The 18,462-nt window shown below is 38.0% G+C and overlaps 1 protein-coding gene and 2 pseudogenes across 3 annotated transcripts in view; 2 read left to right on the forward strand and 1 right to left on the reverse strand.

The window, feature by feature from the left end:
• Positions 1-18,462, forward strand: part of INTS8 (integrator complex subunit 8) — a 43,466-nt gene that overhangs the window by 23,899 nt on the left and 1,105 nt on the right. For 2 of the 3 annotated variants that reach the window (XM_008148531.3, XM_028156082.2), the window contains 10 exons: positions 2,518-2,628; positions 4,984-5,185; positions 9,689-9,810; positions 11,984-12,168; positions 12,520-12,553; positions 13,181-13,237; positions 13,329-13,390; positions 15,058-15,176; positions 16,156-16,259; positions 16,919-16,969. In XM_008148531.3, the coding sequence (XP_008146753.2) occupies positions 2,518-2,628; positions 4,984-5,185; positions 9,689-9,810; positions 11,984-12,168; positions 12,520-12,553; positions 13,181-13,237; positions 13,329-13,390; positions 15,058-15,176; positions 16,156-16,259; positions 16,919-16,969 (1,047 nt within the window). The remainder of the gene's footprint in view (positions 1-2,517; positions 2,629-4,983; positions 5,186-9,688; positions 9,811-11,983; positions 12,169-12,519; positions 12,554-13,180; positions 13,238-13,328; positions 13,391-15,057; positions 15,177-16,155; positions 16,260-16,918; positions 16,970-18,462) is intronic. The other variant, XM_054708251.1, reaches the window with a different exon arrangement.
• Positions 46-986, forward strand: LOC103292362 (histone-binding protein RBBP4-like; annotated as a pseudogene).
• On the reverse strand, positions 7,484-8,014 carry LOC114234094 (non-histone chromosomal protein HMG-14-like; annotated as a pseudogene).

Raw genomic sequence — 18,462 nt, forward strand, 5'->3', positions numbered from 1 at the left:
TCCCCAGTGCTCGATCCCAGAATTCCCCTGGCTTGCCTGTGTACCATGGCTGACAAGGAAACAGCCTTTGATGATGCAGTAGAAGAACGTGGGGTCAACAAAGAGTACAAAATATGGAAAAAGAACATCCCTTTTCTTTATGATTTAGTGATAACCTATCTGAAGTGGCCCAGCCTAACTGCTTGGTTGCCTCCACATATAACCAGACCAGAAGGGAAAGATTTGGCTTGTCCTTGGAACACACATGTCAGATGAACAAAACCACCTTGTGATAGCCACTGTGAAGCTCCCTAATGATGACACTGAGGTTGATGCTTCATTGTGCCAGTGAGGAAGGAGGATTTGGAAGTTTTGGTTCTGTTGGTAGAAAAGTTGAAATAGAAATCAAGGTCAGCCATGAAAAAGAAGTAAATATTGGTCACATTATATAAAGAGAACCCTTGCATGTGATGTTCTTGTTTTTGACTATGCAAAACATCCTTCTAAACCAGATCCTCTGGAGAGTGCAGCCCAGACGTGTGTCTTCGTGGACATCAGAAGGAAGGCTGTGGGTTTTCTTGGAGCCCAAATCTCTGTGGGCACTTACTTAGTGCTTCAGATGACTACACTGTCTATGGGACATCAGTGCTTTTCAAAAGTATGGAAAAGTTGTGGATGTGAAGTCCATCTTTATAGGGTATATAGCAGGAGTAGGAGACTTTTCTTGGCATCTGCACCATGAATCTCTGTTTGGGTCATTCGCTGATGATCAGAAACTTATGATCTGGGATACTAGTCAAATAATACTTCCAGATCAGACCAAGCCAGATCTGTTCTGTGTGGGAAGACAATTAGCATATAAATGTGGCAAATGGCAGAGACCATTTATAATGATGAAAATCCTGAAGGAAGCATGGGTCCAGAGGACAGGGGTTTTAGATAGCATCTGTACTATCTGTGATTTTAGACTCCTCTTTTTTCCTCTCTCATCCCTGAAATTGATTTAGCACTGGCTTTGAGACACAGACTTTGTTCAGCTCTCCCTCTAGAGTAGGTACCATCTATAAACTGAGGGTGCTTTCTAAGTATTAACTGGGGGACTTGATTAAATGAAGCCACTGACTTATATTTAAATTTTCTTGAGGAATTTTCCAATAACAAGTATCTAAAGTAGCCCCTGAAGGGGGAATATCGTGTGTGCTTATTTTATTTTTCTTATTATGTCATATCACTACGTTGTTCAGACTCATTTAAGTAAAGGCTTAGAAGTAAGTAAAGAATAGAGCCGAGTGAGGTCGGTGTATGAACTATGAAGTATAAGTACTGCAATATGTTATTTTTATTCAGGAAGTAAGGAAGATTCAAGTCATATAAATTTCTATTTTAAAATCTTCATACCTGACTTTCTGGGATGCACATTTTCCTATGTAGACCAGTCTCCTCTTAGTTTCATAAATTAAGTTAGAACTACATGTTTATCTTTCCCCTTATATTTTCGCTTCTTAATGTATTTTTTAAGCTCTTTTTCTAAAATATTCTTTTTAAAATTGATTTTAGAGAGAGAGGAAGGGAGGGGGAAGAGAGAGAGGGAAACATTGTTCCTTTGCCTTGCTTACATGCCCCGAATGGGGGTCGAAACTGCAACCTGGGTATGTGCCCTTACTGGGAATAGAACTGGCAATCTTTTGGTGCACGGTGATGTTCAGCCAACTGAGCCACCAAGTTCAGGGGCTTCAGCTCTTTTTATATCCTTGTTTTCTTTCTGTGAAATGGTTTTTTAAAAAAGCTTGGGGACCACCAAGATGTATGTTTTTACTGGGCAGTTATACCAGGGGTAGACTGTCTAGTTAAATTGAGAAGAGTGAGTCAATAGCTTGTATTTGTTTTTAAAGTTAAATTAATCCTGGATTTTAAAAAAAGAACCCAAACAAACAGGTAATGTATATACCTGTTTCTGAGGTTATCTATTTAACAACTTCCCTGCATGGAAGTGCAAATGAAAATAGCTATATATTTTATTGGACTTGAACATGTAAGTGCAGAGAAATGGGAAATTGCTGTGAACATTAATTGGGCCTCATTAGTATTGACATGGTTATTAATGTTCATTTTTATAGATGAGGAAGTATAACATAATATTTGAGAGGGAGTTCTGACACTTAACTACCTGAGTTTATATTCAACTTTGACACTTTTACTAGCTCTATAACCTTGAGGAAATTATTTAACATCTGTGTGCCTCAGTTTTCTCATCTGTAAAAGGGGGATAACTACTTCATAGTACTGTTGTGACAACTACATAATACATATACTCTCTTTTTCTGTAACTTTCAGAATGTTCCAGTCAATATATTTATTATTGACTCATTATAGTGAATATGTTCATTTTTAATAGCATTTTATTATGGCTGTTTGTTTTTTTAAAAAGATGACCTTTGCATGATTTTTTAAAAAATGTGATTAAGGATTATTGAAATATTCTTATCTAGATTGGGCTTTCTCTAAGTGTGTATATTTACATATTTTTATTTCTTCTAGTGGGAAGTACCTTCTGTTTATAGTGGTGTTATCCTGGGAATTAAAGACAGTTTAACAAGGGATTTGGTGTACATTCTCATGGCCAAAGGTTTACACTGCAGTACTGTTATGGTGAGTAAAAGTGTACATTAACTACTGGTTAAGAATATGCTTTACTGCCGAAACCGGTTTGGCTCAGTGGATAGAGCGTCGGCCTGCGGACTGAAAGGTCCCAGGTTCGATTCTGGTCAAGGGCATGTACCTTGGTTGCGGGCACATCCCCAGTAGGGGGTGTGCAGGAGGCACCTGATCGATGTTTCTCTCACATCGATGTTTCTAACTCTATCCCTCTCCCTTCCTCTCTGTAAAAAAATCAATAAAATATATATAAAAAAAGAAAAACAAAAAAGAATATGCTTTACTAATTTTAACATGAAAGCCAGGAATCAGAATTTTCTATTTTCCTGATCTTAAAATGATAGCCAGTGGCCTAAAAGGATTTTTTAAAAATATATATTTTTAATTGGTTACTGAGAGAGGAAGAGAAAAGGAGAGAGAGAGAGAGAGAGAGAGAGAGAAACATCACTGATGAGAGAGAATTATTGATTGGCTGCCTCCTGCACGCGCCCTACTGGGGATCGAGCCTGCAACCTGGGCATGTGCCCTTGACCGGAATAGAACCTGGGACCCTTCAGTCTGCAGGCGCCCGGGCGCTCTATCCATTGAGCCAAACCAGCCAGGGCTCATATACATTTTTCTTTTTTGTTTTTTTTAAATATATTTTTATTGATTTCAGAGAGAAAGGGAGATGGAGAGAAAGATAGAAACATCAATGATGAGAGAGAATCATTGATTGGCTGCCTTCTGCATACCCCCCACTGGGGATGGAGCCCACAACCCAGACATGTACCCTTGACTGGAATCGAACCCCGGGACCCTTCAGGCCACAGGCCGATGCTCTATCCACTGAGCCAAACCAGCCAGTGCCATATACATTGTTCTTAAAAAACAACAACTCTGCAGAGGGTATTATTTCAGTTTTTAGGTGAGAAATCAGAGAATCGAAGGTATTAAATTGTCCAAGGTCACACAGCTAGTAAGTGGCATAAGTGCTAAAAAGGATAGAGAGAAGAGAGCATATTAGAGAAATCTTGAAGAGGTAAAGTCTAGAATTGATTGCTGATTTGCCGTGGAGGGCAAGAGGGAGAAAAGGATCACGGATGATGCTCAAGTTTCTGTTTTGGGTGTCAGGGAACAGATGGAAGTGCCAACAACTAAACGTAAAGAGAAAAACATTTTTGAAGGGCAGATTATGAATTCATTTTTACAGTGTTTAATTTGGGCCTGCAATTGGACACTTGAGCTTGGGAGTGGTCTGGGCTGAAGATACAGATTTGGGAGTCATCAAAGATCACTCGGAGAATATACAGAGCTTGGGGGGTGCAACATTGGGTCCAAGAAAGGGTGGTATGATGGATATGAGGACCAGGTACATGTGGAGTTACAGTAGAGAATGTCTAGTTCAGTAGATTGGACAATTAGAAGATTTTAAAAAATATATATTTTATTGCTTTTTTACAGAGAGGAAGGGAGGGAGATAGAGAGTTAGAAACATCAATCAGCTGCCTCCTGCACACCCCCTACTGGGGATGTGCCTGCAACCAAGATACATGCCCTTGACCGGAATCGAACCCAGGACCCTTCAGTCCAAAAGCCGAAGTTCTATCCACTGAGCCAAACCAGTCAGGACCAATTAGAAGATCTTTGTTTAGCTCTGGCTGGGTGGCTCAGTTGGAGCATCATTCTGTATACCAATAAGTTGTGGGTTTGATCCCCTCTCAGAGAGGCAACCAATTGATGTTTCTCTCTCAAATCAATAAAAACATCCTTGGATGAGGATAAAAAATAAAAAGGTGAAGATCTTCGTTTAGTGAACTGTTTCTTCATGATGATGGGGGTGGAAGGGAGTAGAAGCCAGACTGGACTGAAGGGGTCCTGTGGAGAGTGATGGAAGACTACTCTTTGGAAAAATTAGGAGATGTGTAGGAAAGGGCTTGGATTGTAGCTGATTTGATTTACAAGTCAATTATGTAGATTGATAGTGTGTACAAAGATTTTAGAATATGGAATCTTGTTGAAGGATGTAAGGTATATGGAGAAGTCTGTTAGGAATTTTACACCCATATAAAGTATATAACAATTTATGTAAAATTTTTTATTTTTGTTTTATAATTTATGTAAAATTTAGTAATATGGCATGTAATTTATATTGATTGATTATTGGATCTTTTTTAAAAGTTGCAAAAGGATTAAGTATTTATTGGAATAAATCACCAATACAGAGATGATAATAAGATAATTTAGCCTCATTGCCTGAGATAGAGTGTTAATCATTTAAATTCATCTTTCTCTTTGTACTCATAAAGTTACATATTTTTGGTTTGCAAGGAAAGGTGATCCAGGCTATCCTGTTACTTCTTTTCATAGGACTTTTCCCATGCTAAGCAGTTATTTGCTGCTTGTTTGGAGTTGGTAACAGAGTTCTCACCAAAACTTCGTCAAGTCATGCTGAATGAAATGCTGCTTTTGGATATTTATACACACGAAGCTGGAACAGGGCAATCAGGAGAGAGACCTCCTTCTGATCTTATTAGTCGGGTGCGGGGATATCTGGAAATGAGGCTTCCCGGTAAGACTTGCACAAAGCTACATTTCAGAAATTCATTACTCAAGTAATTGTGGGAAAGTCTAAGAATGTTTCCTTGACTTTTTACTCTCTGAAAAAAGTTATTTCTCTCTGAAAACAGAATTCAGATGTGGACTTCACTTGAGGACATTGGGGAAAATGTAGGAAACGAGTCATTTCCTAAGATAGCTGTAACAAAGGACCACAAACCAGATGATTTAAAACGATAGAAATTTATTCTCTCATAGTTTGGAGACTAGGCATCTGAAACGAAGGCATCTGCCTGCAGGGCCATGCTCCTTCTGAAGGTTCTAGGGAAGAATCCTCTCTTGCCTCTTCTTAGCTTGTAGCTGTGTCACTCCAGCATTTACCGCCTTTTTTTCTCCCTCCGTTTTCATTTTTCCTCCTTTATATGGCAGTGTGTGTGTGTGTGTGTGTGTGTGTGTGTGTTTGCTCTTCTTATAAGGGACCAGTCATTGGATTTAGGGATTGCCGTCATTCAGGATGACCTCATCTTAACTGAGTACATCTGCAAAGACCCTATTTCTCTGTCAGGCACATTCTGAGGTTTCATGTGGACATGCATTTTGAGGGGACACTACACGACAGAAACTATGTTGCAATTTGAAGATACTCTGTTAAAACAGTCAGTGTCCTTAAAGGTGCATCTTGAAGGTTTATTTCCCCATTACCATCATAATCATAGGAAGGCCTCAAAATGATTGCCACTGAATCAGGAACTCACTGTGGTCACTTTAGGAAAGTCCTCTTTTGCCCCATTCTAAATGTAAAAATCTTAGAAAAGGAGCTTATATCAATTATCACCTATGTTATATATACATCTTGCTTAGTTAAAGCAATTTCTTAATTTTACATGTTTTAATAAAGTCTTTAGAGCAATTAAATCATTCTGTACTAGAGGGGAAGAGAGAGAGAAACATTAATGATGAGAGAGAATCATTGATTGGCTGCCTCCTGCACGCTCCCCACTGGGGATCAAACCCACAACCCGGGCATGTGCCCTGACTGGGAATTGAACTGTGACCTCCTGCTTCATAGGTTGATGCTCAACCACTGAGTCATGTTGGCTGGGCCATACTATACATATTTAAGGTTATGAACAATAAAATTGAAGTGTAAAGGAAGGTGCTGATGTGCCAAAACAGAAATGGCTACTGGCCTTCTGGGGTCTTTTGAATGAATTTAATTGTTATTACATTCTGATTTCTAGCAGAAATTACAACTTTCTAGCACTTAAGATGGAATACCTTTGAGCTTTAATGCATCAGTGCCCTTCAGTATCATAAAAATTAATTTAGTATGCTGGCACTAACTGTTGACTGGCATATACTACTGTGTCTGGGTAGGGTGGGGTTTAAGGTAGAAGGCTGAGTTTTCATACATGCTTTCTCTAAAATTAAAAAAAAAAATTGAAAAGCCCAAACATTTATTGATTGCTAACTACATATCAGATAATTGTTTTAAGAGATTTAGGTGCATAACTCATTTAGTCCTCATGGCAGCTCTGTGAAGTAGCTACTTATTTAATTATCCCCATTTTATAAATCAAGAAACTGAGGTGCGGAGAGCTAAGGAAGTTAGCCAAGGTCATGCAGTAAGAGACAGAACTGTGATTTGAATCCATCAGTCCAACGTAAGCCTATGCTCTTCCTCTTTGAATTGGCTGGAAAGGCATTTAAATATCGTTTATTTGGCATTTAATTATACCTTAAGGCATTTAAGTAGTTTGGAGTTCATACCACTTTTTCTACTTTTTGTTTTTTTGTCTAAGACTCATAGCTCTGCACATAATTTGTGTAAATTCCTAGCTGCTTGTGTAGCTATGCATTTCATAGCTTGTGCCATAAGCGATGTTTAAAATGAGAAGGAAAGGATGTGATATGTATTGTTGGGAGGAACAAGAAAACAGGCACAGTTCCTTATCTTTGACTTTGACTGGGCCCTTTCTGGTTTGTTTCAGTGGATAGAGCATCGGCCTGCAGACTGAAAGGTCCCAGATTTGATTCCCGTCAAGGGCACATGCCTGGGTTTTGGGCTCGATCCCCAGTAGGGGGTGTGCAGGAGGCAGCTGATCAATGATTCTCATCATTGATGTTTCTCTCTCTCTCTCTCTCTCTCTCTCTCCCTCTCTCCCCCTTCCTTCCTCTCTGAAATCAATAATATATTTTTTAAAATGTTGCTAGAGCTAAAAAACTTGCATTTACAAAATAGTTGATAAAAATATTCCTTTTGATTGTATAAGAAGGGAGATAGACCACTTATAAAACATGGTATATGATACTAATCAGACTTGCCTCCTTTCTCTCCTGCTTCGTCAGAGACTGGGCTCATCTTGTTTTTAGTTTCTCTGTTTTCCCCAGGCACATCTTCAGTTTCCTGGTCAGCCACTTCTACCTGTTTTCCCTTTGCTCCCCTTTCCCCTTTCGTTTGTCTTTTAAAAAAATATATATTTTATTGATTTTTTACAGAGAGGAAGAGAGAGGGATAGATAGTTAGAAACATCGATGAGAGAGAGACATCGATCAGCTGCCTCCTGCACAACCCCCACTAGGGATGTGCCCGCAACCAAGGTACATGCCTTTGACCGGAATCGAACCTGGGACCTTTCAGTCCGCAGGCCGACGCTCTATCCAACTGAGCCAAACCGGTTTCGGCTCGTTTGTCTTTTGTCTGCAGATTTCTCTTTTCCTGCCATCTTTTTTTACTGTGTTTCCACTTCTGCAGGAGCAGGTTAGCCAGCAACCTTCCCCATCTCCTCTTGGCTCTTCCTTCTCGGGCCCCCTCAGAGGAGCCGACCTTCCTCTTGGGCATCTTGGCTGTGGGGCTGGCATGGACCAGGTGCCTGCTGGCCACAGCGCTCATCTAGAGCCTTTGTGAAGTTGGGGCTGCCTGGCCACTCTTACTTCTTCTGAACTCCTCCTCCCTCCCCCTTTAAGGAAAAAAATTGTTCCCTGGTGATATTGGGCCAATTTTGAATTAGTTAGATGCGTGCCCTCTATGGAACAGGGAAAGAGAAGTTCTCCTTTACGTGGGTGGACCTGGCTTTGCTATCAGGAACAAGAAGTTACCTTAACTGACAGCAGATCCAACCTTTTAGGTATAGAAAGAAGAGCTACAGATTAATTATCTTGGTATGTCTTTTGGGAGAGATCCTCCAACGTTCAATACCTCTGTGTTAAAAGGTAGCTTTCTGTTGAAACACGTGTCCTTGTTATGTTTCTTGGCTGCCTGTTCCAGCATATGACTCTATGCTTTTTGATAATGAATAATTGTATTGCAGGTGCTTAAAGGGAAGGTTAGTCTCCAAAGCACTGCCTCTCAGGCTGTATCAGGACTCCACTCTCCGGGTTCTGATTCAGCTTTAAGAGCCAGGGCCATCTGACTGAGAGGGCCTGCCGGCTAAGTAAAGGAGGCATTGGAGCCAACTGCTGTGGAGGCTTCCTTTGGCAAACTGTGTAGCACTCAGTGACATGCAGCATTTGGGATACTAACTTCACTTCTGTCTTCATTCCTTCTTTAAGAAGATAAATCAAATGTATTTTTTACTTGGCTGTGTTCCTATGCTGTTTTTTGTCATCTCAGATTCTTTTTTGGAATAAGATGAGATCTAAATTAAATAGCCACAGGCAATCTTTTTAGAAAGACTGAATATAATTACTTAAGTTTAATAGCTCTTTCTATTTAAAGTTTTAACCTTGTTCTTTAGCATTCATTGGGGCTTCTTTTTCCTGCAATACATTAAAACCTGACTGTTATATACTAAGGAAATGTTCAAAACAATTGTTTCTGGTGCAGTAATATTTTTTGAAAGAGTGAATCAATTGTCTCAGGAATATTTATTACATTTTAAGCAGAAAAATAATAAAAATGATATATTAACTCAGATTTATTACAGTTTTATATGGGTTAGCTATTTCTGTTCTCTAAAAGTTTATGCCATACCATTTTGTACTTGTTTCATTTGTGTGTTCTTTCTCTCTGCTCATTTGAATTACAAATTTCCACAATAGAGTGTTGGGCATCCGAGGTGTTCTTAAGTGCATACTTTTTTGATTAATAGTGGGGGCCACGGCTCTAGCTGGTTTGGCTCAATGGATAGAGCATTGGCCTGCGGACTGAGGGGTCCCAGGTTCGATTCCGGCCAAGGGCACATGCCTGGGTTGCGGGTTCGGTCCCCAGTGCGGGGGGTGCAGGAGGCAGCCAATCAATGATTCTCTCTCATCATTGATGTTTCTATCTCTCTCTCCCTCTCCCTTCCTCTCTAAAATCAATAAAATATATTTTTTTAAAAATAGTGGGGACCACGGCAGTCTGTTGGGAAACCTTTAAGCTTTCTAGAGAAAAGTATAAAATGTTAGTATTTTTCTATTTTTTTTTATCTGTAACTGTTGTTTTTAATATGTTTAACTGAAATCTGAGCAAATTTTGCTTTGTTCTCATTATAATGTCATGATGGTAATTCCAAATATTTGTTTGGCTCTTTAGATATTCCTCTTCGTCAAGTTATTGCTGAGGAATGTGTTGCTTTTATGTTAAACTGGAAGGAAAATGAATACCTTACACTGCAAGTTCCTGCCTTCCTGCTTCAGAGTAATCCATATGTGAAGGTAATTCACGTTTAATCTAAGTAAAATAATGATTAGGATGGAATTATTATACCTATTTTTTTAGGTCTGTACTGAAAGGTTTGCGACGCAGGAAACAAGACACAGAGTCCAGGCCATGGAAAGGGGGGGAGGTTTTAATCTTGCACTCCCGGGCGAAACTCACCGGTCCGAGAGTGGGCCAGGGGAGTTCGCGCCAAAACAGGGGCTTAGGTACTTCCTTTATACAGCCGTTTGGTGAGGGGAGGGTGGAGAGCATGAGAGATGTGGAATTCCTGCCTCGGGCAGGGGTTTGGGAAGGCTAGCAAGGTTCTGGGAAGGGGCCAGTTATCTGCCAGTTATCTTCGTCACCATCTACCTTGCGGGTGCTTGCATGGCTGTGGTCTTTCCCCCATGCCTCGACCTAACATGTACTACTTAGGGAACTTGTCCAATTTTTATGATACAATGTAAGATTGGACAAATGTTTGTTGGTTTATAGTTAAAAGTATAGTTTTTGATAATTCAGGCACTTGAGTTTGCCTTCTCTAATATTTTTTTCTAATACCCTATAGTTCCATGATAATGCAAGGAAAAATAATGTAGTTAAAAGATAAATTTTTGGTATAATCCTAAACTGGTGAAAGGCGGGTCAGCTTTTATTGCTTTGAATGATAAAATCAAACCCAGCCGGCAAGGCTCAGTGGTTGAGCATCACCCTATGAACCAGGAGGTCACGGTTTGATTCCTTGTCAGGGCACATGTCTGGGTTGCAGGCTCGATCCCCAGTGGGGGTCGTGCAGGAGGCAGCCAATTAATGATTCTCTCTCATCATTGATGTTTCTCTCTCTCCCTTCCTCTCTGAAATCAATAAAAATATATTTTAAAAAAATCAAACTCTAGTTTTAAGCTCTGGAATACACAGGTATATATGGGTATACACTGGTGGGAGCTGTAAGGAGGGTGTAGTTCTACCCATTTTCCATTTGAGCACCTTACACTTTTTTGTTTTTAACTCGCACCAAAGGATATGAGAGACAGAGAGAGAGACTCTGATGTTAGAGAGGAACATTGATCACTTAGTTGCCTCCCGTATGCTCCGACTAGGGATTGAACGCGAAACCTAGTGTGCCCTGACCAGGAATCGAACCTGCAACCTTTTAGTGTACAGGGCGATGCTCCTAACCAACTGAGCCACTCAGCCAGGGTGGACCTTACCCTTCTTTAGAGTCTGTTTACTTCTCTAAATGTGATGTGCTGGATTGTTGTTAGTGTACATGTTTGTTACCAGTAGTGACACCCCTGAATTGACAATAAGTTGTTCATTCTTTTTTCCTTTAGTTTAATCTTTATTTTTTTCATTTATCCCTTCTATGTCCTCTTCCACCTCCACTCACACATTCTCCTCTCTTAATTATCTTCCCTGTGCTGAATTTGCTATAAGGCTGATTTTCTTTTTCTACATTTAGGATCTGTCTTTTCTCTGCCTTTTGCTTTCAGCCCTTCCACTTTTTATTATTTCTGGGTCCTTCCTCCATTTTTGGTCTGTACGCTCTTTTAATTTAGGTCAATCATTTTCCATAATCTGTCCTTCCCTAATTCTGCCTGTTCACATAGCAGTATCCCCAGTTGCTACTATTTCTTAGAGAAGAGTTGCTTTGAATCTTGTTCTGTCAACTTCAATTTCCATATTTTTTTCTCAAGAAATATTTTTTAATGATTAAAATGTGTGGTATGTGTGTGTGTGTAAAACTTAAGCACTATTTTAATCTCATCCATGGACTTTTACCCCAGCTAACATTGTGGTATATACATTTCTTTGCAAACCTTTTTTTTTTTTTTTTTTTTTTTTAAAGCAGGATCATACTATATATATTTGGTAACTTGTTTTTTCCCCCCACTTAACAAGTCACATACCTCTTTGTGTCATCGCAATTTGTTCTCATTAGACTATACTTGTTTGGAACAGTGATGTTTATAATATACTAAAACCAGAGATTTCTTTCCCGAGCAGATCCAGATCTGTCAGTAGACAGTGAGGTCTAAATTTCTCAGTTGTTGGGTAGAAGGCACAGCATAAAATACCTGCTTGGTGTACTTGGGCAGTTGTCCATTTTTCTTTTGTGCCTTAATAGAACTAACGTGTGACATTACAGATGATTTCTCGTGTATTTTCTGTTTGTTTTTCGTGTGATAGCTTGGACAGCTTTTAGCAGCTACAATCAAAGAGCTTCCAGGCCCTAAAGAAAGTAGACGGACCGCTAAAGACCTTTGGGAAGTTGTTGTTCAGATTTGCAGTGTGTCCAGTCAACACAAACGAGGAAATGATGGCAGAGTTAGTTTAATAAAGCAGAGGGAATCCACACTAGGTATAATGTATAGGTATGTTTTGATCAGTTTATTTTTTTTAGTTATTATTTATGCTATTTGTACTATTCCCAGAACATCTACCATTATCCTTATATATCATAAAGATAGACAATGTAAGAATTTGCTGGTGCTGACATCTGATGGACTTGTCTGACATGATCACCTTTGGAAATACCTTGTTTGTTTTAAGAAACTATCATTTAATACAATCAATGAAAGCTTACAGTTGGATAGTAATACAGAAATTACATTGGCATGGCAATAAAATATATTCTTATACATGCAGAACTGGAGAGTTTGGAATAAATCTTCACCTATAATTTATTTTCAGTGTATATATGAATTTTTTTTTTTTTTTTGTAGGAGTGAACTGCTTTCTTTTATAAAGAAATTACGGGTATGTTTTCGTAAAAGTCAATTTAATTACTATTGCTGATTTTTTTATAAACTATAAAAAATATTGAGTGCTTACATGATTATTTAGGTGAACTGTTAATGTGCTTCAGTGTTGAGGATAGAATAGTCTAAATGGAGAAGTTTATTTTGCATTTACCTAACTTATGTTCTAGTGACTACAAACAGGTATTTTTTAAATGACAAAGAAGTCTTTATAATAGGGCTAGATGTGTGAAGCCTAGCTTTAATTTTTGTTTGATCAGGTTAATGTCATACTAATTTACTGGACATAACCTAGATTTCATCCTTTATTATTTTAAGGAATAAAAGTCAGTTTGTTTAAGGTAGCTGAAAGTACTTGTGGAATGTGATCTGTTTACTCACTTTCAAAAGTCATGAGGATTTATATATTACAAACCAGACTCCTAAATATGATTAATTTTTGTGTAAATTGTGTGCCATGATTTCTTTCATGATCAAGTTGATCTTTAGTGTGTTTTAAACTAAAGTAGATAGTAAATTCCAAAGAGTAAGAATCTTAAGAAAATACTTGGTATCCTTGATGTTGATGCAAGAAATATTAACATAATATATAATATTTAAGGATTCTGTGTTTTCTTTCTCATAGGAACCATTGGTTTTGACTATTATTTTGTCACTCTTTGTCAAACTTCACAATGTTCGGGTCAGTATTTCATAATTTCATTGTCTTAAAAATGTTTGAAATACTCTTCCTTTTAAATCACCTTTTTTTTTTTGTTTTTTTTCCTTTTAAGGAAGACATTGTGAATGATATTACAGCTGAACACATTTCTATTTGGCCATCCTCCATCCCCAAGTAAGAAGTATTATAGCTTACATTTTATTAAATTATTTATATATTTAGTTCCATCCTGACTGGTATAGATACCTCTTAAATAGTTGGATTAAAAGGCTACAGTGTTTGGGTTCTATAGCTAAGTTTGTGTTTCTCTATAATAGTAATTGTCTTTCTAAAAGCTATGATTAAGGTGCATATAAGCATAACCAATGGACGCAAAACTCTGGGGGGTGAGGGCATATATGGGTGGGGGATAAGGGTGGGGCAATGGTAAGATATGTACACATATAATACCTTAATAAAAAAAAAGATTATAAAAAAATAATAATAAAAGCTATGACTAAGGCATAACTCTTAAAGAGCTGAGGTATACCAGCCTTGGATAGAACAGAAGAGCTCTAAGTAGTCCTGATTACTTGTCAGTGGGTAAAATTTAGAAAATCGAAGCTAAAAGAATGGCTTTCTATCAGGTTTCCGGGATCTTATCTCTTTTACAAGTATCTATTTGAAAATGTTTATTTTTTAATTTTTATTTTTTAAGTAATTCTTTGTACATCTTCTCTAGCACTGTGATTATCAGAGGCTCCAATCCCTTTTAGTTGCTTTCCTAAGCTCTTTAATTACTTTAAGAAATCTTCCCCCTTACTTTCATCACCTGAGAATCACATTAAGATGATGGGGGAATTTTTTTAGGGGAGAAAAGGTGTTCGTTTTCTGGAAGAAGAAACTATTTACATGTTTCTCTTCATACACACACATACACACACACACACTCACACACACACACACACACACTCACACACTCACACACTCACACACTCAGAAGAGTCCATGCTTGTCTCCTCACCAGTGTTACTTTCCTTCCCTCTCTTCCCCCAGTCTTCTTACTTTGTGCCTGAAGGGTGTGTCCTAGGCCTTGTTTTATTGCTCTTGGTGGCATCTGTGAAGAAGAGAGGATCTCAGTAGGTAGGGAAGCAATCAGTAGAAGGAGTAATTTGCTTCCATCTCAGTCTTTGAGACTGGAAACAGTTTTATATCTCATATGGAGATTGGAGGGTCTGAAATGGGTGAGGGGCCCTTCCCTCCACTTAACTGAGGCTTGGTTCCCAAAGGAGTACCATGCTTTATTTTTAGTGTGTGTTTATTATAAATGAACAAAAAGAACGGTTTACCTAGAGGCTCTTAGCCAAACTCTTAGGACTGGAGTCTCAACCACTCCACTTACCTGGTATATGACCTTGGGCAAGTTGCTTTCTGTGCCAATTTTTGCATCTGTAAAATGGGTATATGAATAGTACCTCCCTCAGAATTGTGAGGATTAATTTTGTTACTGGTAAATTGTGCCTAAAAAGTGGAGCTGCGTGTTTATCCTAACTCTTTTATATGCTTTATATTGTAAAATATTTAAAGAGACCTTTTTAGAGTGGTCTAGTTAACCTTCTTTGGCATTTTGGGGAAAAGAAAACAAAAATCAGATTGTTTTCGACTGCTTATAAAAAATTAGCTTATCACACTTCCTCTGACTTAGATGTTTTGATAGTTTTAATATATTTACAACTAGTAATATTTAGACTATTTATGGTTACCTAAATTTTAGGTAAGTCTTTTTGTTTTTAGTAAATGAGTGTATGGAATATGAAATTGTTTCTTAAAATGGAGCTTACTGGTCATTGTCTTCCCTTTAGCCTCCAGTCAGTGGACTTTGAAGCTGTGGCAATCACAGTGAAAGAGCTGGTTCGGTATGCCCGCAGTATCAATCCAAACAACCATTCCTGGTTAATTATTCAGGCAGACATTTATTTTGGTAAGTGAGATGTATGCTTGCTTTGTGTTTTGTTTTTGTAGTATTTTTAGAAGTGAAAATAAATATAATTGATAATTATGTTTTTGGGAATACATTGATAATTCTCCCATTTTATGTGATAGATTTTTTTCAACTTGATAAAACTTTTGTTAGTGTACAAGTCATATAAAATTTCTGACTGGTATCATTTCATGATCAGTGTTTTAGTAGTTGAGTTTTTTAAAGAGAAGATTTCAAATATTATAATAGAGAGGATACTATAATGAAACCACATGTATGTGCCACCTAGCTCTAGCAATAACTTATGGCCAATCTCATTTTATCTGTACACTCACTACATTATTCTGCTGTCTCCTATATTATTTTTGAAGCAAATAGTTGATGATTTAAAAAAATATATATTTTTGTTGATTTCAGAGAGGAAGGGAGAGGGAGAGAGAGAATCATTGATTGGCTGCCTCCTTCTGGGGATTGAGTCTGCAATCCAGGTATGTGCCCTTGACTGGGAATCAAACCTGGTTCATAGATCAGCGCTCAACCACTGAGCCACACCGGCCAGGCTAGTGGACGATTTTTAATGCTTATTTTCACACCTTGCACTCCACGCCCCTCCCCACCAAGAATTATCAGTATCTTATTATCTATTCAGAAAAGATTTACTGGTTTTAAACTACCTGAGCAAGTTAAGTACGACATTTGGGAAATAAGTACTTCCACATACTAAGTTCTGTACTAGTAAGTTTGACAAGAAATCTGACACAAATTTTTGTGTAGTCCCTTTTAGAAGGCAAAAACTATTACATTGCTTCTTTAAAGCAGTTTTTTTAAAAAGGCAATATTTTGCAGTGTTTTCTTGAGTGTTATCTCTAAGCCTATGGTTTGAATCTGCTTTTGTCACCTGACTTCACCAAAGAGGCCCGTCTGTTTTTCCAACTGATAATTTGTGATAGGTAATTTCTTGATCTGTTTTCTGCTCCAGCGACAAACCAGTATTCGGCAGCTCTTCACTATTACCTCCAGGCGGGGGCTGTGTGTTCTGATTTCTTTAATAAAGCTGTACCCCCTGACGTTTATACAGACCAGGTAGGTGGTTTTTATTGGCTTTTTTCCTTCTTGTCTGCCTCTAAATGCTCTTCCTGGGTCCCTTTCGGGTGAGTTTTCATTTCTGTTTGTTGTGATTACTCCCAAATCGATTGCTGTCTAATATTTAAACATTTTCAGTAACTATTTTTTTAATGGATAAATTGTTTTTTAGAACAGTTTTCTTTATTTTTTAAATTTTTAAAAAATATACTTTTATTGATTTCAGAGAGGAAGGGAGAGGGGAGAGAGAGAAAAAAACATCAATGATGAGAGAGAATCATTGATTGGCTGCCTTCTGCACGCCCCCTGCTGGGAATTGAGCCCTCAACCCGGGCATATGCCCTTGATCGGAATTGAACCCGGGACCCTGCAGACGCTCTATCCATGGAGCCAAACTGGCTAGGGCTACAACAGTTTTAGATTCATAGCAAATAGAGAAAAAATTAAGAGTTCTCATATACCTGCTTTGTATCAGCTATCACATATATCTTAGTAAATGTTCCCTGTATACTTTAAAAAACAAATGTGTATTCTGCTGTGGTTGGGAGTTTTGTAAAAATGTACAACCTCTCCCGCTGTTCACATCCCATATCAGAACGGTACATTAATTATAATTGATGTTAATTAGTTTCTTAAAATAATCCACATTGTTTTTATAGGTAATAAAAAGAATGATAAAGTGTTGTTCTTTGCTGAATTGCCACACACAGGTTAGTTTAATATTTTGATGTTGGTTTATTTTTCTTTATATCAGAGTTTATAGTAAATATAAAGCATTGGACTGGGAAATAGCTTTTATTTTCCTTGCTGTTGCTTAAGTTTATGGTATTTAAGAATTTGGCATATTTAAGTTTTTTTTAGTTCTTTATAGCAGCGGTCGCCAACCTTTCGGACCTTACAGACCACCAGTGGTCCACAGACCTCCGCTTGGCGACCGCTGCTCCAAAGGTCTCCTTAAACCAGCAGTCGCCAACCTTTTGGACCTCACGGGCCACCGGTTGGCAACCGGCTGCTTTATAGAATTTAAGTAAAATGAAAGAATATTGGTCTTTAAACCTTCTAAGTGGAAAAGAAACATTCTCAAGTGTGTTTTCTTATATTTAAGAGTAGATATGTACATTAGTTATTAGGAAAATGCAGATCAATACCACGGTAAGATACCACTTCATACTCACTAATATGGCCGTTATTCAAAGACAGATAGAAACAATTGTTGGTAAAGATGTGGAGAAATTATGATGCTGGTAGGAATATAAAATGGGGCAACCTTTTGGGAAAAGTTTGGCATTTCCTCAAAAAATTAAGTGTAATTACCATATGACCCAGCACTTCCTTTCCTGTCTATGACCAAGAAAATAGAAAACATATGTTCACAGAAAAACCTGTACATGAATGTTCACAGCAGCATTGTTTATAGCAGCCGGAAACTTGGAAACAGCCAGAGTTTGTTAGCTGATGGATGGATAAACAAAATTTGATGTCTCTACAATGGGATAGTATTCTGTCATAAAAAGGGATGATGTAGTGATATGTGCTAAAACAGGAATGAATCTTACAAGTATTATGTTGAGTGAAAAAAGCCAGCTACAAAAGGCTGTTGTATAATCCCATTAATATGAAATGTTTAGCAGAGGCACATCCATAGTCAGAATGTAGAGTAGTGGTTGCCAGAGACTGGGGGGGAGAGGAATGGAGAGTGATGTCAATGGGTATGGAGTTTTTGCAGGGGGAGGAGATGGGAAGGAGACCGGAAGGGAGGATATTTGATAGTTGTGATGGTTGCACGACTTCGTAAATATACTAAAAACCACTGAATTGTGCACTCTAAAAGGGTGAATTTCATAGTATATGAATTATATTTTTTTAATTTAAAAATATTTTAAAAATAAATAAGCATTATGACCTACATACTTGATTGAAGTGGATCTGCTTTAGGTTAAGCAGACTGGCAGCCTAAATTTTGCCAAAATGAGCTGTGTCTGCCATCTGTCAAGGTTTAAGCATGTTCTTATGTCCTTGAATGTCACGACACTGTTGCCAGTTTTCCATTCCCTTCAATTTTTTGAACTGGCTTTTTGCTAGTTTCTCATTCAAATAAATCTCTAAAAACTGTAGATGAAGAAAATATTGGGAAGGCAGTTGTTTGTATAGAGGTTTTTGCAATTGAAATTGGATGGGATCCATCAATATGAGCTAATCCCTC

The sequence above is a fragment of the Eptesicus fuscus genome, chromosome 19 (genome assembly GCF_027574615.1).
Source record: "Eptesicus fuscus isolate TK198812 chromosome 19, DD_ASM_mEF_20220401, whole genome shotgun sequence".
In the NCBI taxonomy this organism is placed as follows: domain Eukaryota; kingdom Metazoa; phylum Chordata; class Mammalia; order Chiroptera; family Vespertilionidae; genus Eptesicus; species Eptesicus fuscus.